The following is a 27500-nucleotide window of genomic DNA, read 5'->3' as shown; positions in this document are numbered from 1 at the left end:
ACTAACCTCTATCGTTTTCCCTTATAGGGGATAACCCAGGCTGCCAATTACATTTATAGGAGACTGATAAACGATGGGATTTTGAACCAGGCATTCGGCATCGCACCCGTAAGTTGTGGCATTTGGGACTCCACCTGTCTCTCTGGGTTGGCTCTGCTTCCCGTGGGGATTTCTGCTTTTCTCCTTGCTTGTTCTCTCTCCCCCAGGAATATAAATTGGTGGTGGCTGGCCACAGCTTAGGAGGGGGCGTTGCCTCCATCTTGTCCATCATGCTCAGAAACTCTTTTCCCAACCTGAGATGTTACGCTTTTTCTCCACCTGGAGGTTTATTGAGGTATGTAATAATAATAAATAATAATAAACTGCGCTACTCGGAACATCTTATATTTTAAGGAGGTACCTGGTTGACACCTAGAATGCTGGTAGCAACCCGTGTCAACCATCCGCACCAGCCAATTTGAATGTTCAGTTGACTAAGGTTTATGTTTAATGAATAAAAGATGATGCTAATAATAATAATAATAATCATCATCATCATCATCATCATCATCCACATCTGCCTATCCCAGGTCCTTGGTAAGGACTCGATAGGTAGACAAAATGCCAAATCCAGTCTGAACATCTGGCTGATTGTGCGATGATCCATAATAATAATAATAAAGTTGGAAGGGACCTTGGAGGTCATCTAGCCCAGGGGTCAACCTTGGCAACTTTAAGACTTGTGGATTTCAACTCCCAGAATTCTGGGACTTGAAGTCTACAAGTCTTAAAGTTGCCAAGGTTGAGGACCCCTGAGATTCTAGTCCAACCCCCTGCTCAGGCAGGAAACCCTACACCATTTTAGACATGGCTGTCCAGTCTCTTCTTAAAGACTTCCAGTGTTGGAGCATTCACCGCTTCTGGAGGCAGGTTGTTCCACTGGTTAATAGTTCTGACTGTCAGGAAGTTTCTCCTTAGTTCTGGGTTGCTTCTATCCTTGATTAGTTTCCATCCGTTGCTTCTTGTCCTGCCTTCGTGTTGATCCCGTTGACTTCGTCTGTGGAAATTCTCCCTCATCCAGGTCATAGTTCTCCCAAAGGTGCTTTTTCACGAGGTAACTGGACTTTCCTGTTTTTCTTTCCTGTTTTTTTTTTTCCCCCACCATCCAGTCAGAGCCGAAGAAGCTTCTTGGACGAGAAGCAAAACGTCTTCAGAGAGAAAAAAAAGAAAGTCCAGTTGCCTCGTGAAAAAAAAAAAAGCATCTTTGGGATCCTGTTAAGTTCTTTTCCACGGAGGATCCTAAATCCATCGGGGCAGAGATCAGGGTGCCAGGGGGAGCTGGGATTCAACCTGGGGGTTCCCGAGGTCACCCATCTAGCTTGTTGAAGTCAAGTTGCTTCCCAGGAAGCATCTTTCTGCCCCATCTTATCCTGGACGAAATAAAGACGAGGGTTTTTTTTTTACTTTCTGTCTAAAAAGTAGAGAAGGGGATTGTGTGTACAGGTAGTCCTTGACTTAACAACAGCTCATTTAGTGACTGTTCCAAGTTACAACGGCACTGAAAAAAATAACATGACCGTTTTTCACAGTTATGACCGTTGCAGCATCCCCAGGGTCACGTGATCAGAATTCAGACTCCTGGCAACTGACTCCTATTTATGACGGTTCTAGTGTCCCGGGATCATGTGATCCCTTTTGTGACCTTTTGACAAGCAAAGCCAATGGAGAAACCAGATTCACTTAACAACTGCAGTGATTCACTTAAGAACTGTGGCTAGAAAGGTCACAAAATGGGGCAAAACCCACTTAACAACAGTCTCAGAAATGAAAAATTTGGGCTCAGCTGTGGCCGCAACTCAAGAACCTCCTGTATACACGAATAAACACTTGTCTTTATCCATATTGGTCGTGGAAGATCAACTACCATAATCGTGTTTCTCTTGGTTATGTCTTCTTTTTAAGCAAATCCCTCGCGGACTACACAAAGCAGTTTATTGTGTCAGTCATTGTGGGAAAGGACATCATTCCCAGGTAAGGAGACGACGTGTCGTTTGTGTTGAAATCAACCTCCTGAATTTTGCCCTGTCTTGAATTTGGATCTTTTTTTTTCCCTTTCTGTTGGGCCTGAAACAGATTAAGTATGCTCAATTTGGAGGACTTGAAAAAGAGGATCGTTAGAATGGTTGCTAACTGTAACAGACCCAAGGTAAATTATTCTAAACAGGGCTTTGGGGATTGAAAAATTAAAACGGGCTGTTTCTTACTTTAGTGGCCCAGATGTACAATGGGGGGAAATAACCACCACAGTAGTAGCTACTGCTCTTAGCCTCTTCTGCTGTTACTCTTACCGTACCTGGAGACAAATTCTGTAAGGAGCTAACCACCCACAAAAGCAGAAGTCTTAAAACAGGCATTGTCTCAAAAGGAAACTTTTATTAGGGGTTAGTGACAGTAAGGAAGTCAAAGCAAGATCTGGGGAAAATCCCGCGCAAATGATATAGTTAAACTAGCAATATTCCTCCTCCCATCCAGAATCATAATGTCCATTTGAAATCCAGCCAGTCCACAGGTGGCAACGATGTTTGGGTAACTGGTACAGTTGGCGGGCATCTCAAGGTCTTCTCCAGCTTTCGTTTCTCTGCCACCAGGGAGACACATTCCTTTCTCAAGTGGAGAGGTGGGAAGGAAGGGTGAAAAGCAAAAGTTATCCCAAGTAAAAGCCAATTTCCCCCCCTTCCCCCCCAGCAGAATGGCAGGCCCCAAAACAAGAGCACATAGGCAAGGAAAACAAGAAGGACTTGGGGGCCTGACAAAATTCCTTGTGGGCCTAATCCCACTTGGCCAAATAAAGTTGGTCAGTCCGGCTTCCCACGTTCACTTGGCTTGTTGGAAACTAGCTGGGAAGGTCCCAAATGGCTCTTGCAATGACCCAGGACAGGGCAACTGTGATAAATGCATGCCAGTTGCCAAAGACCCACCTTTGGATCACATGACCCTGGGGACGCTGCAGTGGTCATAACTGAGAATTGCTTGCCAGTAATTTTTGGAACGCCGTTGTAACTTCGGTCGCTAAACCAATCGTCGTAAGTCGAGGGCTGCCGCAATCTGATCCTTCCGCTATATATTCAAGACGGACAGTATTTAATATTTATTTGCTTTGCATATGTAGGGGTGTGGGTCTATACATGTGTGTCATGTATGTGTTTCACTTTGAGAGCGGGCAACTAAATTTCATTTTTGAGGTGTGCCGTTATGCCCACAGTAAAAAAAAAAAAATGACAATAAAGGTTATCTTATCTTATAAAATGCAACCCTTTCACAATTCCCTTCTCTGTCCCTTTTGTCCTGTCTGTTGCTCGAACATTCAGTACCAGATTCTCTTGCATGGATGCTGGTATGAAGTTTTTGGAGGCAAACCTGATAACTTCCCGACGGAACTGGACGGCAGGGATCAGGATGCTTTGACCCAGCCTCTCCTCGCCGAAGAGAACTTGATGGCCCAGCAGTCACCTTTGTACACAAGTCTGGATGACAATTCCCCTTTAGGGTCCAGCCCTCAATACCCTCAATTGTTTCTCCCTGGGAAAGTCATCCACATCGTCGAAGAACACAGCACAAAAGGGTAGGTTGTGTTTACGTGTTCGTAAGCCAGGATGTCCCATTGTAGTCGCTCGGTCTTCTCCTGGATGCTGGGGGAAAGCCCTTCCCTCAAGTCCCATGAAAAGAGGAAAGCTGCAGGAATGCTCAGGCAGTTTGGTGGAGTGGTTAAGGGGCTGGCTTAGAAACCAGGACGGTGAGTTCTAGTTCTAGTCCTGCCTTAGCCATGGAAGCCAACTTGATGACTTTGGTCCAATTGCTAGGAGATGGTGAGTTCTAGTCCCGCCTTAGTCATGAAAACCAACTGGGTGGCTTTGGGCCCATTACTAGGAGACAGTGAGTTCTAGTCCCGCCTTAGCCATGAAAGCCAACTGGGTGGCTTTGGGCCAATTACTGGGAGACGGCGAGTTCTAGTCCCGCCTTAGCTATGAAAGCCAGCTGGGTGACTTTAAGTTGATCACCAGGAGACGGTGATAAACTTTTGCCCTCGGGAAACTCTTTTCATATTTTGTTCTGTGCAATGTGCAAAACAAATTGCTTGGAAGTGTTCCAGGCGTAGTATTTTGCAAAGCTTCCCAGTTGGTTTGTTTGTTTGTTTTTAGCGTGAAGGGCCTGTCTCTGTGTTCTAGTGAGCGCATCTGTTTTTGTTTCCAACTTGAAGCTCTTCTAGATCTTAACAGAATATAATATTTGTAGCTTAGAGTAGGTCCTTGGTGCTCTCGTAAGTTTGGTTGTTTTGTTGCTGACATTTCATTACCCAGCTAGGTAACCTCATCAGTGCTAGAAAGGAGTGGGGATTTGATCTCTGCTTATATTACAAGTGGCTTCCATGGTTCCTTGATTAAGCTGTTGGTCTGAGTTGGTAGTTCCTTGATTGAAGTATTGCTAGTGGTTTACTCTCCAGGTCTTCTTGGGTGGCCCATTTCACCCTTGAAACCCGGGCTTGCCAAAGTTGGCATGAAAAATTTTGCACCCAAGTATTAACAATATCCAGAATGCGATGACTTAGTAAGCAATTCTGTGAGAGAACAAAAAATATTTAAATATTTCTAAACAAGGCTTTAGATCCAGCATTGACATTGTCTTCTTTTTGCAGCTGGTGCTTTTCTGAAATCAAGTATTCAGCCAGCTGGTCCAGAGAAACTGCCTTTGGTAGTATTTTAATCAGCCCCAAGATGATCACCGATCATTGGCCCGATACCGTCCTCAGAGCTCTCCAAAGCTTGGTCCAAAGCGATACATCTTGCGTCTCGTGCCGATCACAAGGTGAAGCTTTCTGAATGTTGTATTAATGGCGGAGACTGGGCAAGCACAACCGGACTGTCCCCAGGCGTTCACAAGAACAGCCTTTAGCAGTTCAGCTGCGTGTGTGTCTAAAGCAGAAACCAGTGCAAGACCTTCAGATGTTTCTGGATGACCAGATTCGGTTGGAGTAACATCTTCTGGACTGCTTGTAACGGATTGAGACGTTTCGTGTTGGAAGATGTGATTTCGTGGAAGTTTTAATCGGTCACATCTGCCCGGGGACTGCTGTTGACTGAGAAGAACCCAACTGATGGGAAGTGATGGTTGATGTGCTCCTGAAGACCTCTTAGATCCATCTGATCTGCTACACGTTTCTCCAAGCACATGATGTGTCGTCAAACCAATTCCCTATGGCTTAGTGACATCTGACCGCAGGTTTATGACCTACTTGTAAATGTGTAAATCAGGAATGTTGGTGAGAATTAACTTCAAGTCATCGCCTAGTTGGATACACATTGAATGATTCTCATGTTTCTGCTGATGATCAGAAATGTCTTGGGTGTTCTTTCTTCTTGAAAGGAATTAGTATTTTCGATCTATTCTTGGATATCTGTGCAATTACGTCCATTTTTGTTTACAGTTCTTTAAGACTGCTGAATGTGCAATTAATTATAGAAAATGTAAAAGCCACGGTCTTTGGTTCGTGTTAGCACAAACCAGGAAAAGATCATTTTAGCTCTGTATCAAGATTGTGTAATTTTTTGGGGGGAGGAAAACAATCCTTGCTCACTCTATAGAGCTGGTAAGGTTTTGCATGATTGTCTAGAAACAAATCCAGATCAAGTTGATTCTTCAAAACTAATTGCTGTCCTAATGGTGGTTGGTGAGGAACAGTACTTTTTTTAGGTGATGCTTTTAATTTTCAATGCATTCGCTTCCTGGAGAAAGTCTGCCAATCAAGGAACGTACATGGTATTAAAAACAAAATGTATTTCTGTTCTGGAAGTGAACTAAATTTGAATTTGGCCTTCCTTTTTGACCTCATTCTGGTTTCAGTGGCAGATAAGAAGCAGGTCAGTAATGGGCTTAACAAAAAATAAAACAATTTTGAGTACAGGTATCCCTTGACTTACAACTGGGACCAACATTTCTGTTTGCTAAGCAAGGCAGTTAAGTTGTGCCCAATTTTGCTATCTTTTTGCCACGGTTAAGCCACGGTTGTTAAGTGAATAATGTCATTAAGCAAATCAGTCTTCCCCCATTGATTTTTTTGTTGGAAGGCAGCTGGGAAAGTCACAAATGGCAATCATATGATCCCAGGAGGCTGCAACTGCCCTAAATATGCAACAATTGTCACGTACCCCAATTTTGATTACGTGACTGGGAATCCTGCAACGGTTAAGTGCAGGGATCCCTTTTAATTACTTTTTCCAGTGCCGCTGCGACTTTGGTTGCTAAGCAAATTGGCTGTAAGTCAAGGACCACCTTTAAGGCCAAGACATAAACTTGACTTGGTTTTTTTTGTATTAGTTTTATCTACCATTATTCATGCTATACACGAGTATTATGCGCTGGGCAATTTTAAAGGAGGGTGTCTCACGAAAGGGGGGTGTCACTCTCCCCTCCAAAATGGGTCAAATATCTCCATGTCAGCTCGCTAAAGCCCGCCGTTGACATGTTTGGCTCCATCAGCAGTGTTGCTGTATAAAAACAACCTTGTTGGAAGAATAGATAAAAAGTGATGCTCTGGACCTTTATCCTTGTTGTGTGCAGCAAACGCACAAGGTAAAATTATGGAAGAAATGAGGACTGCTAGCCTAAGAAGCACCATCATCTATAGATAACAAGCTGGTATTTTTCCCCCCATTAAAAATAAGTTTTCCACCTGATCAGCTTGATGTGTTTTTATCTTTCAGGGGGAATCCTGGGAGAGTGTCATAGCCAGACACAGCTGATATTAGAAATTGTACAGGAAGACTCACAAAAGTCGCCTTCCGCATTGGCTAGACCAGTGTTTCTGGACCTTAGCAACTCTAGAAATGTCCACACATCTTAAAGAGTTTGTTAAGGTCGAGAAACGGTGAATGGACTGAAAGTCTGATTAGCTCCTGTTGAAGCAATTTTCTGGCAGCTCCGCAGATCTCGTAAGGAAAATACCAGCCTACGGACAGTCCTTGACTTATGTCTGCAACGGAGGCCAAAATTTCAGTCGCTAAGACGGTTAAAGTGAATTTTGCCCCATTTTACGACCTTTCGTCCCACGGTTCTTAAGCAAATCATTTCAACTGTTAATAACATGGTTGTTAAGTGGAACTGTCTTCCCCCATTGAATTTTGCTTGTCAGAAGGGGATCACACGACCCGGGGGACATTGGCAACCGTTGTGAGTCAGTTGCCAAGTGTCCAACTTTTAATCACTTGATAGCGGTCGTGTGAAAAATGGTCGGTAAGTCACTTTTTCAGTGCCGTTGTAACTTTGAACGGTCGCTAACTGTGGAGGGGTTTTTTTAATAATTAGGAAGAAAGAAAAACAAAACCAGACTGGGTTAAGAGACAGAGAAAGAAACCACAGCACAAAGGTCCAGTCCCGTTGTGTATCTGCACCACCGGCACAACAATTCTAACTCGCGAAGTGCTTCCATTCCCATCATCCCCAGGGATCAGAGTCCTGCAACAGGACAACACATTTGACACACAAATGCAACTCAAGAGAGTCCACACGGTAACCCGGCTGTGATTTAAGAATTTATTAAGTCATACATGCAAAACAGACTGCTAACTTGCATTACCAAAAAAGATCAATGTAAAAACTTCACAATCTTGCGAACTCCATTTATATATATTTATATTTATATATATATATGTATATATTTGTTCTAGTAATTGAAAGGGGGAGGAGGGGGGAAAATCAACGTGTTCTTGCCAGCATCTGACGTACAGAACCTCACGGGCCTGACTGGTTCCTGAAAACATGTTAAAACCAGCCGTGTCAGTGTTAGTAAAGTTAATACAGCTTCAGGATACCTGGCAGATCAGAGTCATTAGCCAGAGGGGAAAAGTGGAGTGAAATATTAAAAAAAGAAAAGAAAAAGTGGTAGATCAGCTGCCCTCGATTTTTACACCAAATTATTTTGGAAGACTGAAGAAAGCTTTTTAAACCATGAATATAATTGGGGGGGGGGAAGAAAGAGAGAGAGAGAGAGAGAGAGAGAAGGCTATGTTGGACTACTCTATCTTATCAAAAAAATAAGTGGCTAATATAAATCAAAAAAATGCTTTAAAATACAAATTATAGGGGTCAGGAGGAGATTCTATAAGAAAAGTGTCCAGCAAGAACATGTGAAGAGGACCAGCTCAAAAGTTGTAATAGGCTTAAAGTCCCACCAGAAAAATATGTATGAATACTCTAGAAAAAACACCAACCTGCTCTTCAGCTGTTCATTAGCTGCAGGAAGGCCTCCTTTTGTGGGTTTTTTAATAGTACAAGAGCAAAAAAACAAACTAGTGTGTTGACAATGTAGTGTAAATTGATTTTTTTTAGTGTCAAAATACTGTCTGGCCGTTTCCACTGACCGAGTTAGCCGTCTTTCCTTCAAGAAAATAGTATTTTGCTGGGAAGGAAGACAAATACATTTTGAGGGGGGGGAGGGAAATAGCTTTAATCGCAGACCTTAGTAAATTTGATTTTTTTTTGTTTTTTTGTGTGTTTTTTTAAAAAGGGAAGGGTGAATCTGGAGTTGTCAATTATTGCATTTGTTCAAGCTTGAAAGATGGATGTGAAGAAGCTGTCGGATGAACGAGTGCACTTTTTTTTTTAAAGAGAGAAATATTTTCTTCCTGGGAAAACCCCATCCAAGTGTTGCAACTGCTAATAAACATTAGTATTTTTTTAAAAGACACCTGCCTGGCTTTTTAAAGGAAAAAGACAGGTCCGGTGCTTCACGTAACAAAGCACAGCAATCCAAGAAGAGTAAGGAGCAGAAAAATTTGGCAACAGTTGATTAAGCGGAGCGAAAAAGGAAGGAAGGGGGGGGGGGAGAGAAATAAGGCCTTTATGTAAGTTTGTCTTTAAAAAAAAAAAAAAAAATCTCTGTAGGAGAATTAAGGAGAAGCTAACTTTTTTAAACAAAGGGAAGTGTAAGGTGGCTGTTTAAGATAACCAGAAGAGGAGAGAACCAATTTTTTAAAAAAACAGAAACGCAGGAATGCTCCATTATTCCAAGCAAAGCACAAAAGGTTTTGGAGTGGGGGCTGGGGGAGGGGGTTAAGGGTCATTAGAGCAGCAGGCATTTCCTCTTCCTCTTCTTTACTGGAGGGGGGCACAGAACGGCTCGGATGGCTTCGTCGAAGACGGTCTTGAGGCCCCGCTGTGTAAGTGCTGAGCATTCTAGGTATTTGACTGCGCCTGCAACAAGAGGAAAGACCAGCTGGCTAAAGAACACGGGAATTCCCCAATCCTAAAATTAAAAAGCAGCAGCAACAACATTCCTGGCAATAGGAGAAGAGGGAGACGGCACATGGCAATCTCCTAAAAGGATTTAAATATCACATCTCATCTCTTTCTGTGTGTGTGTGTCTGTCTGTCTCTCTTTTTCTCGTCTGTCTGTCCATTTCATCTATCATCTATTTATCTCATCTATCAAATTATCATGTCTCTCATCTCTCATCAATCCATCACCTATCTCTCATTATCATCTATCAAATTATCATCTTTCTCTCTCATCTACCCAGCTATCTATTGCTTTCTCATCTATCAAATCTATCTTTCATCTATTTAGTTCTATCTATTTATCTATCATCTATCCATCTATCAACATATATCTGTATCTATCTATCTCTATCTCTTTCTATATTATCTATCATCTAATCTATCTATCTATCTATCTATCTATCTATCTATCTATCTATCTATCTATCTATCTATCTATCTATCTATCTATCTACATATATCTGTATCTATCTCTATCCCTTTCTATATTAATCTATCAACATATATCTGTATCTATTTATCTCTATCCCTTTCTATATTAATCTATCTATCAACATATATCTGTATCTATCTCTATCCCTCTTTCTATATTATCTATCTATCATCTAATCTATCTATCTATTTATCCATCCCGCAAAGGGGCCCAAGGCCTACCAATCTCCTTCGCCATGGCAAGGCCTTGTGGGTAGGTGATCGGAGTCAGCTTCTTCTCCTTGAGTTTTTCGATAGTGTCTTTGTCATCTCGGAGATCAAGTTTGGTTCCCACTAGGATGATGGGGGTATTGGGGCAATGGTGTCGCACTTCTGGATACCACTGCAGAAAAAGGGAAAAAAACTGTCAAATTGGCTCTGCCTGGAAAACCAACCCAGTCAAAAGAGATATGAAGCCAACTTCCCACCAACGAGCCAGGCTCTTAAGGCATGCCAACTAAATCTGCTTCAAAAAATCCACACGTAAACAAAAGGAAGTCAAAAAACAGAGCTCAGAGTATAATTTTACTGTGAGCTTGATTGACAGTCCAGGACAAGAAAAATAACTTTTGCCACTAGCTTTTATCTTTAATATTAAACACATTCAGGCAGACTGGATACTGGTTCCGTTTCTCAAAAAAAAATCTTTCACTTATTAAAGCCACGTTTTGCTATTCACTGAACTGCTGACCGATTCATTTTTCTGCTATTAGTAATCTCTCCCACAGCAAAGATATAAGTTAATGACAGAGACCAGAAATGTATAGATATGTTATATGTAATGAATGTACAATATGGACTGACAAGAGGGAGATGTCAGCCAAAGACGATTTACCACGTTCAATGTTTTTAATCTTTTTTTTCCCTTTGTACCCAATAAACTTTTTTTAAAAAAATAATAAAAAATAATAATCTAGGTCTCTCTTAAAGAAAGGTCAGGAGAAACAATGAAGGCGTTTTGACTCACCTTTGCCCGGACATTTTCAAAGGATGCTGGGCTCACCAGGGAAAAGCAAATTAAGAACACATCCTGCAAAACAGCACCAACAGAATCTCAGTCTCCAGGAGTTTCACAAGATTTCCACATACCTAGCTCCACCTATGAGTTCTAATTACCAAGAAAGAGCGACACTGGGCTGGCAAGATAGAATACGTCACAATTATGCTTCTTCGGCATTCAAAATGGCATTAAATACTAGCAGACAAGAAATACGACTAGAATGAAAGGACCCATTGAATAATAAATATTTATCCCGCCTTTATTATTTTAATAACTCAAGGCAGCTAACATAGCTAATACTCCCTCCTTCTTCCTCCCATTTTCTACACAACAACCCTGTAAAGTGGACTGGGCTGAAAGAGGCCCAAAGTCACCCATGCAGCTTTCATGCTAAAGAGGGACTAGAACTCACAGTCTCCTGGTGATTGGCCCAAAGTCACCCAGCTGGCTTTCATCCCTAAAGCAGGACTAGAACTTACTGTCTCCTGGTTTCTAACCTGGGGCCTTCGCCCCTAAACCGAGCTGCATTTGGGCTGTGCATTGTATGAAATCACATCAAGTTAGTCCCTCTCTGTAAAGTGTCAGCCACTCAGCCAATATACAACTTTAGTTTTCTTTAACACCACCAGCAACTTTAGAGGCTGGGATTTCGTCTCCCAACGTTTGCTCCAGGCCAAATCCGAGATTAGCCCGCCATTCACAAATGCCGTTTCTCAAAACTTCAAAAAAATCCCTCTATGCCTTACACCAGTGGTGGCGAACCTATGGCACGGGTGCCAGAGGCGGCACTCAGAGCCCTCTCTGTGGGCACACGTGCCGTTGCCCCAGTCCTAGGCCTTCAGCTGGGTTTTATAAAACCTTTTCGCTTTAGGCCTCCGCCGCCGTGTGCAAAAAAAAAAAAAAGGTTCAATCAATCAATTTCAACTTCTCGCGGGGAAAAAAAAGGTCTTGCAAAGTCGGAATTGATTGATTGAACGTTTTAGTCCCGCCCAGTCTGCCGTTACCACCGCAGCCACGCCCAGCCAATGGGCCACACCCACCCGGCACTCGACGATGCATAAGTGGGTTTTGGGTTGCAATTTGGGCACTCGGTCTCTAAAAGGTTCGCCATCACTGCCTTACACCATATAGTTTCCCCTGCACATCAACAGCTGGCCTGCTAAAAATCAGAGAACCCTCTGGGGGGTGTTAGTTGATTGAGCTGCATCTCCTTGGGGCCTTCACCGTTAAGCACTTGCAGCCGTAATTAACCATGCATTCCAGGTAATGGGTGGAAAATTGGTGGAAAGTAGGCATGCTCCCATAACCCCCCGCAGCTCCTCTCGCTGGCTGGCTCCTGCCCGGATCGTCTCCTTCCCATCGTTCCCAGCCTCCCTGAAGGAAGTGGCTTTTGCAAATGCTTGGATTTAACTGTTTATTAAGGAGCAATTACCTAGAGCGGGGCCGTCCAACCTTGGCCATTTTAAGACTGATGGATTTCAACCCCCAGAATTCCCCGGCCAGCATATTTGAAGTCCACAGGTCCTAAAAGTGGCCAAAGTTGGACGCCCGTGACCTACAGGGGCAGGAAGGTGCCAGAGGAGAGGAAGCCAGTTTTTAGGGCCGCAGAAGCAGCGAAGAGGAAGACAAGTGCCCCCGAAAAGCCCTTGGAACGTAATGGATGAAAGCGTTACATACGCAGAGTGGCTGACGCTTCCCACTGGGAGTTAAATCCTTACCATTCGTTCCTTCAACCTAGTAACAGCACGAGACAACCTGGGTTAATGTTAGGAGAGGCGGGAGAAGACGCTCTTTGCTCACTGGCTGAAAGCAACGCTCCCAGGATTGTGTGGCTTCGGGACTGCGAAGGGGTCAGGTCTTAGGACCGAAGTGGGCCAGGGTTTTAGTTTCGAATTCCTCTCCTTGTAGAAAAAACTAATCCAGAGAGGAACTTATTCTAGCCTCAGCTTTTCTGCAGGGAAGATTCCCTACACAGAGGATTTCCCTGTGTGCATTATTGTGTGTCCCCCAGAGTAATGTTTCTGTACTTAAAACTATCTGTCCAAAGGGGAAGGGTTTAGAATAAAACCGCAACAAATTTGAACATTTAACGTGACTTATATATTGTCCACTGGACTTCTTCCTGGTCGTCCATGTGCAAATGTGTGACCTTTTTTGGGGGAGGGGGGATTTCCCCCCCCCAAGGACCTGCTTCTGAAATTTAATACAAGTTTTACCAAACCCACTTACAAAGAGATTACAAAACTTTGTAACAGCTCAAGGCGCCTAAGATCCTTCTCCACTAACATCTGGCTCAAGATATCGCCTCGCCCTGAGGTTATATGTTTCTGCAGGTTCAGATAGCTCGTTACGCAATGTGGAGAGAGGTATCTTACCATATTAAAAGTGTGGTGGTGAATGCAGCATTCCAGAGAAGCAAGGGACAATGCAATTTGGATAGTTTTCATGTGAGAGAAAGAGGGCAAAGACAGCTCCACCCTAACTATTCCCAGAGTATATACTTAGGGGGTAGGAGAGTCTAACCTTGGCAGTTTGAAGACCCGCGGACTTCAATTCCCAGAATTCCCCAGCCAGCCAAATTCCCATCTAAGGTCTACAGCAGGGGTAGTCAACCTTGGCTCTTTTATGACTCGTGGACTTCAATTCCCAGAATTCCTGAGCCAGCTTAGCTGGCTCAGGAATTCTGGGAGTTGAAGTCCACGAGTCATAAAAGAGCCAAGGTTGACTACCCCTGGTCTACAGCAATGTGTATTATTGCTGCTTTTGGTAGAGTTCCTTGTTCGGTTCTTGCTGGCTGGGGAATTCTGGGAGTTGAAGTCCACAAGTCTTAAAATTGCCCAGGTTGGTCACGCCTGCTTTATGGGGATGGTAGCAAGTTTTAGTCGGGCAAGATTCTGTCTACAGGTGAAGCACAATTAAGGACATCGGCTCAGAAGAATCACAATGTGGTTGTTGTTTTTTCGTTTTGGAGCTCGACACAAACACTTTTTCAGCAATCTTAGAAAACAAGCGTGGCTGGCAGAGTTATTCAAGTCGCCTTTGATTTGTTTTTGAGCCTATTAACAAAGGAGAACGGGAGAGGCACCGCAATGGCTCCTGTGCTGTGTCCCCACTCCGCTACACTTCAGCGGTGTGCTCTCCCCTCGTCATTTGATTGCTGTCCCAGATAAATTCTCACTTCTCTGGAACAAAGAAGTCTTTTTTTTTGCTCCCTACCCCTTTTCTGGCAGTTTTTCTCGGAAGCAGCAAAGCTGGCTTTTTCTCAAAGCCAAGGTCACAGAAAGTGACTTCCCGGAGTTATACGTTTAAAACGGTTAGTGAGCAAGTGAAGAAGAAGAAGAAGAAGTTCAGAGAACTGAGCGTTTTCACGGGAGGGGGGTGGCAGGAGGGGGAAAGCTGCATTGATGGAAGAGCCAGGAAAGTATCTCATTTCTTCTTATGGGAAGTGTGTGACAGGCTGAACAAGCGACCGAGTACAAAATGTGAGCAATAAGTAATTAAAGACAGGAAAGAGAGAGAAAGCCATCACATTAGAGCAGGGGTCTTCAAACGGGGCCCTTAGATGACTTGTGGACTTCAACTCCCAGAATTCCTCAGCCAGGCACGTGTGCCTGGCTGAGGAATTCTGGGAGTTGAAGCCCACAAGTCATCAAAGGACCAGGTCTGAAGACCCCTGCATTAGAGGGAAGCTTGTCAGTCCAGCCCTTGAATGTCAAGGATTGATTTCTCCCATTTTACTGGAATCTCCAGAAATCCCAGCCTCACACAAGGCTGCTGGAGAAGGAGAGAGAATGGTTTATGCGCAAGATTTAGAGTTTGCAGGGCAGGAAGGATTGCTACAGGTGTCACGGAAATTGCGATGCCGGTTTGCAAGGGTTTGGGACAATAGGTTAGTTCATTTTATGCTACAACTAGAAGCTTCTCTGACTGTCAGCAAGCCCGTAAGAAGACGAGACGGACACGTCTGCCGCCGTATAACGCTTACTGTCTGTGGGTAAGACAACGGGCGTAGTCTGTCGTAGTCTTCTTGTCCAGCAGTGTCCCACAAGCCCAGGTTGACCGGCTTCCCATCGACCATCACATTGGCAGAGTAGTTGTCAAATCTGCCAGGGAGCAGAAAACAATTAGCACATTCTTAATAGGTTTTCTGTTAAAACGAAATGTTGAAACATTTCTGTTGAAACGAAATGTCAACCTAACCCTGATGATGTTACCTAGTTTGGGTAATGAAACGTCTGCAAGCAAACAAGCAACAAGGACCCCTCAGTATCAACTTTAGGTTGCGATGATTAGGCATGTTCAGGATGATAGAAGGATTGTTTGTTAAGGCTTAGCCTACTTCAAAGGGCGATTGTGTTTTAGGTTTTTATCTGGGCTAAAGAAAGTTGGAAGTGATTTCCCCCCCCTCTTTGTTGGCAGGCCCCAAGCTTGCTTTTTCCCTACCCTTTTCAGTTCTTTTTTTAAATACTTTTCTAAACCTTAATAAAGAAACAGCACGTTCTCTTCCAACTCAGCCCACGTCAGAGCACATGCAGCTTAAAACCACACATCTGTAAGAGGTTTAAGCCCAAGTATGGAGTGCACCTTCTCCTTTGAATGATAAAACGAAGAGGAACCGTGCCATCTTAAAGACTGGGAATTTCACATGTTCAGAGTTGACTCTGCTCCATGAAACCTTGTGTCTTTCAGAGGCTAAAAGTGTCCTGACCTCTCCAAAAACTGGTAATGTGCTTCCGTAATTTGACATTGTGATATTTCTTTTTTGTTTTAAAGTGCCTTGTGATGGTAACCTATAATATTAATTTAAACCAGTGGTTCTCAACCTTTTTAATGCCGCGACCCCAACCGGTCGTAAGTCGAGGACTAAACCGGTCGTAAGTTGAGGACTAAACCGGTCATAAGTTGAGGACTAAATCGGTCGTAAGTCGAGGACTACCCAACCGGTCGTAAGTCGAGGACTTTCCCTGCCCGGGAGCGCCGCGCATGCGTGGTTCCGCCTCCTGCGCCAGCCGAGGCGTAGCTGCAAGCGGCAGAGACGGAGCAGGCCGACCACCAGCTGGCCCAGCCCAAGGGAGGTAAGGCACCCGCCGGAAAAGGGGAAAAAATGGCGTACAAAAAAAATGGCAGACAGCCTTGCTTGGCGACCCCCGTGAAATGGTCGATCGACCCCAAATGGGGTCCCGACCCACAGGTTGAGAACCACTGATTTAAACGGATGCAGAATTGTTTCAACGCCTTAAAATAGCACACATATTTCAATGCATGAGCCAAAGGAACAGGAAACCTCTCCCAAATGAGTTATATTAAAACAAACGATAACAATGTTGGATTTCAGTCAACAGATACTGCTCCAGAATCCTCAGCCATTGCAAACTTCTGACATGCTATTTTTTTTATTATTATTTCTTTGGCAAACCACTCATTGGGAGTAAGGCAGGGAGCAAACTGAATAAATACAATAAATGCTAATTTTCCAGATGGAGAGCAGTACAAAGACTGTAACCCAAAACATATTTGTGCCAAAAATACTACTTAAAGCGCAGCTCCTCTATTACGAAGCAACCCAGTCAAGTGTCTTTATGGTCTTTTGAATGCTTAAAAGCGCTCGAGAAAAAAAATAAAATACTCACACAGTTGGTATATATTCTCCAGGAAATGCATTGGTTGTGTAACTGATGAGTAGGCATGTTTTACCTACAGCACTGTTAAGAGAGAGAGGGGGGGAAAATCACCATAAGAAATTATTCATGTGATGGAGAGAACAAGGAAGCCATTCAGCAGAAAAAACGAGCTGTTTATTAGCACTTGAATTTAAACAAGATAAATCTAATCCTTTAACTGCTATATATTTATGATATATCGCTGCCAAGTTAGATAAAGGATTCAAAGTCTTTAAAATTCATACTTGGCTGAACTCACACTTCAAATACACCTTTCTTACAGACTGCTAATTTGTAGACCTGGCCAGCTTTTGCCAGCTGACCTGCTAGCTTTCCACAAACATAGGACATTTGACACTTGGATCTGGTGAATTTTCAGGAAACATAACAGTTGGCCGTTATGGAGGGCTGGATACTGGGTGGGGATCTTAAACCTTTCTGCAATGTTAATTCAAGTTCTGAAGCCAGAGTTTATAATTCCCAGCTTTGGGTTATTAGGCCATTTTAATTTTCTTAGCCTGCTGGTAGACTGCGATTTCTGGGGTTTGCAAAGTTCTCAAGATGAAAAAAGCCCGGGCGGGCGTCAATTTAAAGCAGAAGGTCTGTTTTGAAAGAATAGCTGCTTCCTGTGAGGCACGTGTGGGCTGAGTGGCTTAGCCTGCATCGCTGTGCATTTAAAGCTGTGAAGCCTAAATTAATGGAACAAGTGGAATTTCGTGCGGCAAGGAGAAAACAGCCTCACCGCAGGGAGAAGCGTATCAGCAGAGTAAGAAAAACACCCACAAAGCACACAACGTTTTAGGGCAGTGGTTCTCAGCCTTTTTAATGCCGCGACCCCAACCGGTCGTAAGTCAAGGACTAAACCGGTGGTAAGTCGAGGACTAAACCGGTTGTAAGTCAAGGACTACCCAACCGGTCGTAAGTCGAGGACTTTCCCTGCCCGGGAGCGCCGCACATGCGTGCTTCCGCCCCCTGCGTCGGCAGAGGCGTAGCTGGCAAGTGGCAGAGACGGAGCAGGCCGACCACCAGCTGGCCCAGCCCAAGGGAGGTAAGGCACCCGCCGGAAAAGGGGGAAAAAATGGCGGACAAAAAAAATGGCGGACAGCCTTGCTTGGCGACCCCCGTGAAATGGTCGATCGACCCCAAATGGGGTCCCGACCCACAGGTTGAGAACCACTGTTTTAGGGGAACAGAGGTTTCTTGAGCTTTTACTTTTCAAGTCAGAGAGGATCGTATTCAAGTAGTAAGGTCTCATGAATTGGTTCACTTCTCCTGGGAGTGAAAGAAGACAGGAAACAATGGAAAGAGAACCCATGTGCTATTTTCATCAACCAAGCCTACAGAGGCACAGGCCAAAGTCCTGCTGAATGCGCTGTGAAGGCACCAGAGCCCTAATTGTACCACTCAGTAAGGACTTTTTGAATGACATCATTATTTTAAAGTAATGGATTGACAGAAGGTTTTTTTTTTTATTTCCCTCAGCCGAAGTTGAGAGAAAAGCACGGCTATGAATTCAAGCATGAGATCTCTGATATATACGAACTGATTTGCACTAAAATGAGCTCTTTTCTGTAATGCAGCCATTGCTTTCCTCTCCTAATAATAAAAATTGGATTTTTCAAAGGCCCTGAAAAAAAAAAATCCATTTCCACCTCCAGATAATGTCACGTTTTTTATTGTTGTTGTTGTTGTTTGCTGTGGGTGGGAATTCTTAAGTCATTCTGGCATGACTGCAAGGCGGCCAGGAATTTTACTTCCAAATCAAAAAATTTAAAATTGCTAGAAGCTTTGAAAGTGTTTGATTCTGGGGGAATAGGTGGGAGGCAGTGTCTTAAGCATAACATCAAAAGGTACATAGGTCTCTTTCTTATATTCTCTTATTGCAGAAGGGAACATCTGTAAGCTGGGGTTGAACTGTCCTTGGTGCTCTCTGAGGATGTTGTTTGTTTTTTTTTTGCAGACGTTTCATTGCCCAACTAGGTAACAATATCAGTGCTAGAAGGGAGTCAGATGTGCTCTCTGTTTATTATCCTTCTAAGGTTGATGATGCCACCTAATGGGGAAACATCTGCAAGAAAACAACCTCAGAGAGCACCAAGGACCCCATGAAGTACAGTGGGCTATACATTGCAGGTTTCACGCTCCAATGAATGTGGATTTGCTTGCTGTAGCTTTTAACTGGACCTGTTCTTCCTGCTCTGCTTTTAAGATGCTACCTCCTCTGCTCTGGGATTATTATACAACAACAATAACAACAACCACAACAGAGTTGGAAGGGACTTGGAGGTCTTCTAGTCCAACCCCCTGCTCAGGCAGGAAACCCTATACAATTTCAGACAAATGGTTGTCCAGTCTCTTCTTAAAAACTTCCAGTGTTGGAACACTCGCAACTTCTGGAGACAGGTTGTTCCACTGATTAATTCTTCTAATTGTCAGGAAATTTCTCTTTAGTTCTAGGTTGCTTCTCTCCTTGATTAGTTTCCATCCGTTGCTTCTCGTCCTGCCTTCAGGCGCCTTGGAGAATAGCCTGACTCCCTCTTCTTTATGGCAACCCCTGAGATACTGGAAGACTGCTATCATGTCACCCCTTGTCCTTCTCTTCGTTAAACCAGACCTACCCAATTCCAGCATCCGTTCCTTATATGCTTTAGCCTCCAGTCCCCTAATCATCTTTGTTGCTCTTCTCTGCACTCTTTCTAGAGTCTCAACATCTTTTTTACATTGTGGTAATCAAAACTGGATGCAGTATTCTAAGTGTGGCCTTACCAAGGCATTATAGAGTGGTATTAACACTGTTTCATAGACATGATCACTTATAATCTAAACTAAAGTGTATTCCTAATACCAAATCAGCAATTTCATAAGTAAATAAATGGGGATTCTTTTCTCCTTCGGCCTCTTAAAAGGTTTTGAGTAGCAAATCTACTCAAGACAACAAACTTTCAGAACCACTCCAAAATGTTGAAAAGAGGAACGGAAGGGTTCAGGTCAAGCATAATGGGGCCATTAAAGCAGCCTCCTCAGTGGTCATGCAGTACAAGGCAAACAGGTCCACGAAGAGAAGGAAAAACCCACAAGGACAAACACATTTGTTCTATTCTAAATATCCTTGTCTTCTAAGCCTGCTTGGCTTTTCAGCCCCGATGAGTCAGCTCTGTACTCGGTTCCAAGATGAAAAGTTTGATTTACCTAGATTCTGCAATGATCCTCCGCTTCCTTCAAGTAAACAGAACGCTTCTTAGGGAAGCCAAGTTTATTTCAGAGAAAAATGATGTCAATTCGGCTGGATTGTGTTAACTAGTCCAAGCCCGGAAGAACTGCACGCAAACCAGAACAGATGCAGGAACACAGAATAATGACTAGTTTAATCCTGCAGAGGTTTTTACTGGGAAAAACAGGCCGACTCCGGAATTTCAACAGCTCCATTTATCGATTTACTTTCCTTGGGCCTGAAACACGCATAGAGATCACATCACGCCCCTTCAGAAAATATAGGCAATCCTGAGAAATCCCTTTGCTTACTTCACAATCAACATTTGAGGCCCGGATCGTTCCCAACCTAATTTCCATCAATACGGGTCGGACCTGAATTCGTATAATCCCCAGCCATCCAGCCAACGGTTAGGCTAGCTAGGGGGAAGTTCTGGGAGCGGCAGTCAGCACAAATGCACGGTACTAATCTGGGAAAGAACGTTCTGGGCCCACAATGTAAAAAGCCAGCGTTGGGATACCTCATCCGTCCCTCAACCAAAATAAAAAGCTGATTTGCAGCTCAAACATCTGCACAGAAGACAGCAGAGGCTCCAAAATGGGACTGAATAAGCAATGGAATAGAAATTTGAGTATATTTATTGTGATTTTTATTATCGCCTGTTCACCGCCCTGAGTCCCGTAAGGGAGATAGGGTGGCACACAAATTTAAATAAATAAATAAATAAATAAATTCGCTTTATTTGAAGAGCTGCTCTGCAAAGCAGAGTTAATGATACAACGCTGGCCGGTGTGATTTTTCCCGCAGGGTAGCTAAGAAACTTTCTCTCCTTTTGTCTTTGCACCCAGGGTTTTTTTTTGGAGGGGGGGGGGAGGAAGAGAAAGAACAGGAAAGGTCGTTCATACAGTATATCAAGCCTCATTTCCTGGAACATGAGAACATGTCAAGCTTCTCAGCAAACCCAAGACTCATAGAAAGGGGTGAATGCCATAAATCAGCTTTAAATTACCACTGAGAAGTTGTGGGAAACTTTTTAAAGCCATTGTCTTGGAGTGTTGTGGGGGAAGAGAGGTCTCTGCTGTTGTGAGGGACCGGGAGACAAATCACAAATCGGAGGGTGTCTTAAAAGCGGCTCCTTTTAAGCACATATGGTTCCAATTGGTGCAGGGAAGGAAGCACAAGGGCGTTTCTAAGTAAATAGCTGGGTGTTCTTTCCATTATCATTTTTTTTCCTGTTTTACCTATTAGATCATGATGCCAAGAAGAACGCAGGGCCCAGACCCATGATCAGACCCATGATTTCTGATCTTGGCAATACTTTACATAGCGTTATAGAGTCAGGGATTACCCCAAGTAACGTGGATTTCATCTTTTTGCTTCTCAGAATGGAGTCCACCGCAATAGTGAAAGGCAGATACTCAAGCAGGAAATCAATACGGCAGTGTTCGCCAACCTTGGCAATATTCAAGTCGATGGACTTCAAATCCCAGAATTCCACAGTCTGCAGAGCCATTGCTGAGAATTCTGGAAGCTGAACCCTGAAATTGCCATGGTTGGGGAGCATTAGAATAAGAGTGTTTTTATTTTATGATGTTCACATTCCTAAAATCCCACTACTGATACATATGCTGAGCTTGTCCTCCTTAAGAAAAAGAATACTAGAATGGAGGAGAGGGGGGGAGGAAATTTATATTCCACATTATGAAACCTCAACTACTTTTAAATTGTGTTTACTGGGTGTGTTGTTAATAGCCGAACAGTGAGCAAAACAAAAAATGCTAACAATCAGAAACAGACAGCATTAGAAACAATGACACCAGCTATTACAAAAGCTGCTTATTGGTCATAAAATCTGTGAATTGGGAGGCCTAGACAGATAAGGATAAAATTTTATCCCAATTTCATTCATAAAGTAAGATTTTTCAAACCGTCCCAAACTCTTTTAAGTTACATTTTAAAGAATCAGCAAAGATATTATGGTATAAAATAGGGCATAAACAGAAGTAGTAATAGACACTAATTGTTTAGCGATGTATTTCCCTTGGGAAACAAAAGCTGCACAGCCCAAAGAACTAAATTTTGTGCAAGGCTTTCTCTCATGATAAACTGCACCAAATTCAACATAAAGAAAATATCTGGTAAATCCTCCTCCACTCTCAAGCCAAATCAAAAGTCAATAAAGGCAGGGCTAGAAAAATATTTTAAATACTTGAGAACTAGAATCATAGTTACGATACTATCCAGAGCTATTAAAAAAAAACCTTAAATTTTAGACATCATTATTTCACTTTAGGGGTGTGGCTGCCCAGGCATTTTTGAAAGCCATCTGGATCCCTTTGGAAAAGGAAAGAAAAAAACCCCTCTTTTCCGAAATTCAAATTCTAAAACTATGAAACTCAAATTAAAAACTAAGCCACATTTTCAATGCCTGAACTGCACCATTTCCTCATTCTCAAAGATAAGTTGCTACTCAAATTTAGGCAGATTGTGGGTAAGGTTTCAAGGAAATGTTAGAGTTCAAAATACATAACAGCTTGACTCATTATGTTAATATTAATAAAGTTGTGCATAACTACCTCTGTAAGATAGAACATCCACAACTAATCTCACCATGATCCCCTTAAAAAAAAAAAGGAGTGTTCATCTTACTACAGTTCATTTCTTTCCATTTCCAAACTGATTCATCTCAAAGGCTCCATGCAGAAAGCACAACTTCTCCGAAAATATTTTGGGAACGTGCCAGTTGCTCAATAGGTCTGGCTTCTTTATAAAGATAGCTAAGAATAGTCTTAAAATAACTCCAGCCTTTGAAAAAAAAATGTTTCTTTTGTTAACCACAAAACAAAGTGAAGTTTCATATTCTTGAGGAACTGCCAAAAGAAAGGCAAAAAGCAGCCCAACGCAGCACACACAACAGCAGTCACTAAATTCTGGACGGGCCTCGTCCCAATGATTAGGGATTCTGCCCATTACACACTTCAACAAAATCTGCACACACATATCTCCAACTCCATGTTTGAGCATTCCAAAGCCTCAGCAGCCTTGATAATCTTTCAGGAAAAAAATCTACCCCTCTCTACAAAAGCAGGTCATCTTTATATCTGAGGGCATTTATACTAGGTCCATGTAAACTCTGGGCTTGCTTACCATAGAAAAAAAGCTCTTTTTAAAGAAATAACTGTAGAAAAATTCTCTTGTTTTCCCCTTTTAACTCATTCCCCAATGAGAGAACAAACAAAGAAAGCCAGGAATCTTTCTATTGAGAAACTGCCCCACAGCAAAAGACAAAGGTTTAACCCTTATCTTACAATTTAAGGAGTGCCTTAGGCTTATTAAAATCGGCTTGATCAGGACAATTGAAATGTACTCATATGATGCATAAGGAAACTATAAATCAGGATCAGGGGAAGGAAAACCATGTCAGGTAGTCCTCGACTTACGATCCCACTTGAGCCCAAAACTTCCATTGCTAAGCGAGACAGTTGTTAAGTCAGTTCTGCCCCGTTTTACGACCTTTCTTGCCACAGTTGTAAAGTGAACCACTGCAGTTCTTAAATTGGTAACACAGTGGGGTTAAGTGAATCCGGCTTCCCCTTTGACTTTGCTTGTCAAGAAAGTCACAAAAAAGGTGATCACATGACCCAAGAACACCGCAACCGTCGTAAATATGAGTTAGTTGCCAAGCGTCTGAATTTTGCTCACATGACCCTGGGGAGGTTGTTAACGGTTGTAAGTGTGAAAAAAAGGTCATAACTCACTTTTTTCAGTGCTGTTGTAACTCCGAACGGTCACTAAATGAACTGTTGTAAGTCGAGGACTACCTGCAATGCTCCAAAGGTAGCCGAGCCTGAACACAATGCAGGCTTATTATGCTTGGGAACCAGCCCCGCTGAAACACATTTCTCTGGCAGACAAGTCTACCTAGTTTAACACCGGGTTTATGTAAAGTCTAGGTAGACTTGCCTTGGGCTATTTGGTAACTCACAAAGTCCCAGCTCCCAGGAACAAATTGCAGAGATATCTGGGCTGCAATCTTGCATAGATGAAGGAACAAGCTTCAATTAATCGAGTAATAATTAGACAGGATTTGGAGTAGGGAGGCCTAAAGCAGAGTAAAACCTATTCTAACTATCCCACGCAGCCTCCCTAACCGGGCGCTGGGAGATGGGCTGGCCTGCAAGCCCCCACCAGCCCCACCCAGCACGATTTTATTGTATCTCTTTGTTGTAAAATAAATGCCCAAAATTGTAATCCAACCCAAACAAAGAACACCCCATTGGAGAAGGCTGCCAAAAAAAAAGAGCAGGCAATTTTAAAGAGACATAAAACGACCCAGCTCTACATTACTGGCATTTCCTGTAGCTAAAGGTTGGAAAAAAAAGAGAAAGGAATGGAAACTCAAGCAAAAAGATGCCCTTCACAAGCTAATGGAAACCACCACCACCCCAAAAAAAATTGGGGATGGAGGAGATAAAGTACAGCGACTTAAATAAAATTATCCAGCGTTGTTGAGAATCCGGCGACACACACCCCTTTAACCAATGCATCATTTTTAAATGCATTTCCAAATCTTGCTGGCAAATATGTCCATACGTTTCCCTGCTCATTTGGCATTTTCTTGACCTTCCTCTCCTTAGTCCCCAAAAGTGCTTTTTTTCCCCAAAAAAAGTCAATGGGACTGTCTTGCTTTTTTTTTTTTGCCCCCCCCCCTTCTGAAAACCTATTGCTTCTCTTCCAAGAAGCTTCTTCAGTTCTGCTTAACTGAATTGGGTGAGGAGCAAAACGTTTTCAAAGAAAACCAAACAAACGAAGTTGCCTTTTGTTTTGGAGGTGGAAAAAAGAAAGGAAGGGGGGAAAAAAACACTTTTGGGAACAACCATGACCTGGATGATGGAGAACTCCCATAAACTCTATTTGTCTGAAATGGTGTATAGGGTTTCCTGCCTGAGCAGGGGGCTGGACTAGATGACCTCCAAGGTCCCTTCCAACTTTATTATTATTATTATTATTATTATTATTATTATTATTATTATTATACTACACTTCCATCATTTTGAGACCTAAACTTGACCTAATATAAAGGCTACTCTATACAAAACCATACCCCCCCACCCATCCCACCTGGGAAGGTTTAAAGGGGGGGGAACCCCACTTTTCTGCCCTCCATTGTGGCCAATTTAAACAAATCCCCCCATTTTAAAGCACATTTTTTTGCATGGAGAAGAGGCGATCTCATCCTCACGTCTCTTGGAGAGGAGCCGCCCCCCCTTTTCGGGGTCCATATTCAGGCCTGGGGTGGGGGAGGATGAGGGGAGAGCTTGAATTCCCGCGCGGCCCCCCCCCAGGCTGGACTCCAACTCCCATAAGGCGCAGCCAGGGCTGGCCCGGCCGAGTCGGCTCCCCTCAGCCCCGGGGGTCGAGGCCAAGCGGCGGCGGCGGCGGCGGGGGGTGGTCTCCAGTACTCACCCGTCGCCCACCACCACACACTTGATGGCCTGCATCGGGGCGGCTGCTCGGTCGGGGCGAGCGTGGGCGGAAGGAAAGGCCCTGGGCGGCCTCGGCTTGTCTCTCGGGCTTCGGCTGCTGCCTCCCCTGGAAGGAACCGCAGTGAGGGCGCCGAGAGGAGGGCGAGGAGGGCGGCGGCGGCGGCGGCGGCGGCGGCGGCGGGAGCGGAGGAGGCAACGGCCACCACCCAAAGCGCGGGGCGGGCGACTGAGGCGAGCGCGGAGGAAACAGGAAGCGGCCGCTCCGCTCACTTCCGGCCGCGAGCGATCCCGCGCGCGAACGACCGCCCCTTTCCCCCCCCCCACTCTCTCTCTCTCTCAGGCCTTCGGACGCACGCCGCACGGCGCCCGAATGGGGAGAAGGGCGGGGTCGAGGCGCTTCGGGAGCCACGCCCCCCCGCGCCTGGCGTGAGGGGGACGAATAGGTTCGGGAAGGCTCGGGTGTCGCCGGCTGGCCTCGGGTTCGGGTCTTCGGTTAAATCCGTTGGTCTTCGTGCTGCGGCGACTCCTTTGTCTCCCGCTTCGGCTTTTTCTTTCGCTCTTGGCGACTTCGGGTCGTGGTCGGCGTCGCCCGCGGGCGCCACGTTGGGGCTCCTGTCTGGCAAAGTTGTGGAAAGGAGGGAAAAGCAGGAAAAAGAGGGCTGGTTTATCACCTTTGTTTGATCTTATAGCCACTGCAGTGATTACTTCTTCCTATTACCGAAAATGAATTTCTGAGATTGGGGTTGAACCCATGTTTGACTATGATTGAGTAGGGGGCTGGACTAGAAGACCTCGAAGGTCCCTTCCAGATTCTATTCCATTCCATTCCATTCTGTATTTCTATTCTATTCTATTCTATTCTATTCTATTCTATTCTGTATTTCTATTCCATTATTCTATTCTATTCTATTCTATTATTCTATTCTATTCCATTATTCCTATTCTATTCTATTCTATTATTCTATTCTATTCTGTATTTCTATTCCATTATTCTATTCTACTCTACTCTTCTATTATATTCCATTATTCTATTCTATTCTACTCTACTCTACTCTTCTATTCTATTCTATTCTATTCTATTCTATTCTATTATTCTATTCTATTCTATTTCTTTCTATTCCTTCCTATTCCTTTCTATTGATTAATGCACACCAAGTGTAAGCATAGTTTATGAACCTTCATGTTGTGTTGATAATACGATGTTGCCTAGTTTGGTAATGAAACATCTGCAAGAAAACTACCAAGCTCAGCACCAAGGGCTCCATAGTCTTCGTCCTCCTCCTCTCTGCAAAGCCCACTCCCTTCTAGCAGTGATGTTGTTACCTAGTTTGGTAATAAAACGTCTGCAAGAAAGCCATCCAAACTCAAAGCCCACCAAGGACCCCACATTCTTTCTCTAGCAACAATGGCCACCTTACGTGCCCAGTTTTAGTATTAATAGTATCCACATTTGGCGCATGTTTTAACTGCATTTGCCAATGAAATAGTACATTGCTGTGATTTTTTTTTAAAATAGCATCAACTGCCTAGAACAGGGGTCTTCAAACTTGGCCCTTTTATGACTTGTGGACTTCAACTCCCAGAATTCCTCAGCCAGGCACGCTGGCTGAGGAATTCTGGGAGCTGAAATCCACAAGTCATAAAAGGGCCAAGTTTGAAGACCCCTGGCCTAGAATAAATCACTGCACTTGTTTTGCTACTAAAACCTCACAAGGGGAATAAAACTTTTAAAGAGATTTAAATCTTGTGTGTCTAATTGGCATTTGCTTGTCACATTCAACTAACTCGGAGCTTGCTGGGAGAACAATTTAAAAATGTATATCTGTTTCAATATCTTGATATTTTTTTATGTCATTTTTATAATTATTCTTTTGTTCACTTGCAGCACAACTGTCCAGAGCTGCTTTTGGCGAGATGAGCAGCTATACAAATTTGATTAATAAATAACTTAACAAGCCTAATTACAGCTGAATGCGAAGCTGGAACATTAACATTGTTTAACACACTTTTATTTATCTTTCCATATTCCTGGACTCCGGAGGTGAAACCGTTCCCGTAACTTAAAACACTTTCTCATTGTTTTACGTCAGATAGTCGAACAATAACAAAAACCACTCAAAGTTGTGTAAATGAAACTGAATGTCTCAACCATCTTTTATTAGGTGGGGGGGACCTTGTTCCCCTATAAAGTTGCTCCGTATTGTAAGCCTGGTAATGTTATTTCCTCAATTTCTGAAAGAAGGACAGCTAGTTCTTCCTTACAAAAAGGAAATCCGTTTAAAATACAGCTGGAGCTGTTCCGTAGGGGATTTTTAGCACGGTAATAAAAGGCGTGATTAATTTATATGGGTGTGACTGCCAGA

General features: G+C 43.5%; 2 protein-coding genes across 3 annotated transcripts in view; one reads left to right on the top strand and one right to left on the bottom strand.

The window, feature by feature from the left end:
• Positions 1-5583, top strand: part of DAGLB (diacylglycerol lipase beta) — a 14706-nt gene extending 9123 nt beyond the window's left edge. Inside the window, exons 10-15 of the mRNA XM_015813711.2 lie at positions 28-108; positions 207-334; positions 1942-2010; positions 2113-2185; positions 3348-3601; positions 4673-5583. Of these exons, the coding sequence (XP_015669197.1) occupies positions 28-108; positions 207-334; positions 1942-2010; positions 2113-2185; positions 3348-3601; positions 4673-4856 (789 nt within the window). The 3' untranslated portion in view covers positions 4857-5583. The remainder of the gene's footprint in view (positions 1-27; positions 109-206; positions 335-1941; positions 2011-2112; positions 2186-3347; positions 3602-4672) is intronic.
• A 1965-nt stretch (positions 5584-7548) lies between these two features.
• On the bottom strand, positions 7549-25282 carry RAC1 (Rac family small GTPase 1). 2 transcript variants are annotated; one of them, XM_015813682.1, is made up of 7 exons: positions 25118-25282; positions 16411-16482; positions 14766-14883; positions 12458-12514; positions 10748-10810; positions 9964-10123; positions 7549-9225 (listed from the first exon to the last, which is right to left on the bottom strand). In XM_015813682.1, exons 1-7 carry the CDS (start codon positions 25150-25152, stop codon positions 9095-9097), a joined length of 636 nt encoding a protein of 211 aa, XP_015669168.1. In that variant the 5' UTR covers positions 25153-25282; the 3' UTR covers positions 7549-9094. The 2 variants fall into 2 exon arrangements, with proteins under 2 accessions (XP_015669168.1, XP_015669177.1); XM_015813691.1 differs by lacking the exon at positions 12458-12514.
• Positions 25283-27500: the final 2218 nt, after the last annotated feature.

Source organism: Protobothrops mucrosquamatus, unplaced genomic scaffold (assembly GCF_001527695.2).
Source record: "Protobothrops mucrosquamatus isolate PMUCROS unplaced genomic scaffold, P.Mucros_1.0 scaffold_72, whole genome shotgun sequence".
NCBI lineage: Eukaryota > Metazoa > Chordata > Lepidosauria > Squamata > Viperidae > Protobothrops > Protobothrops mucrosquamatus.
This window is presented reverse-complemented; position numbering and strand designations above follow the sequence as displayed.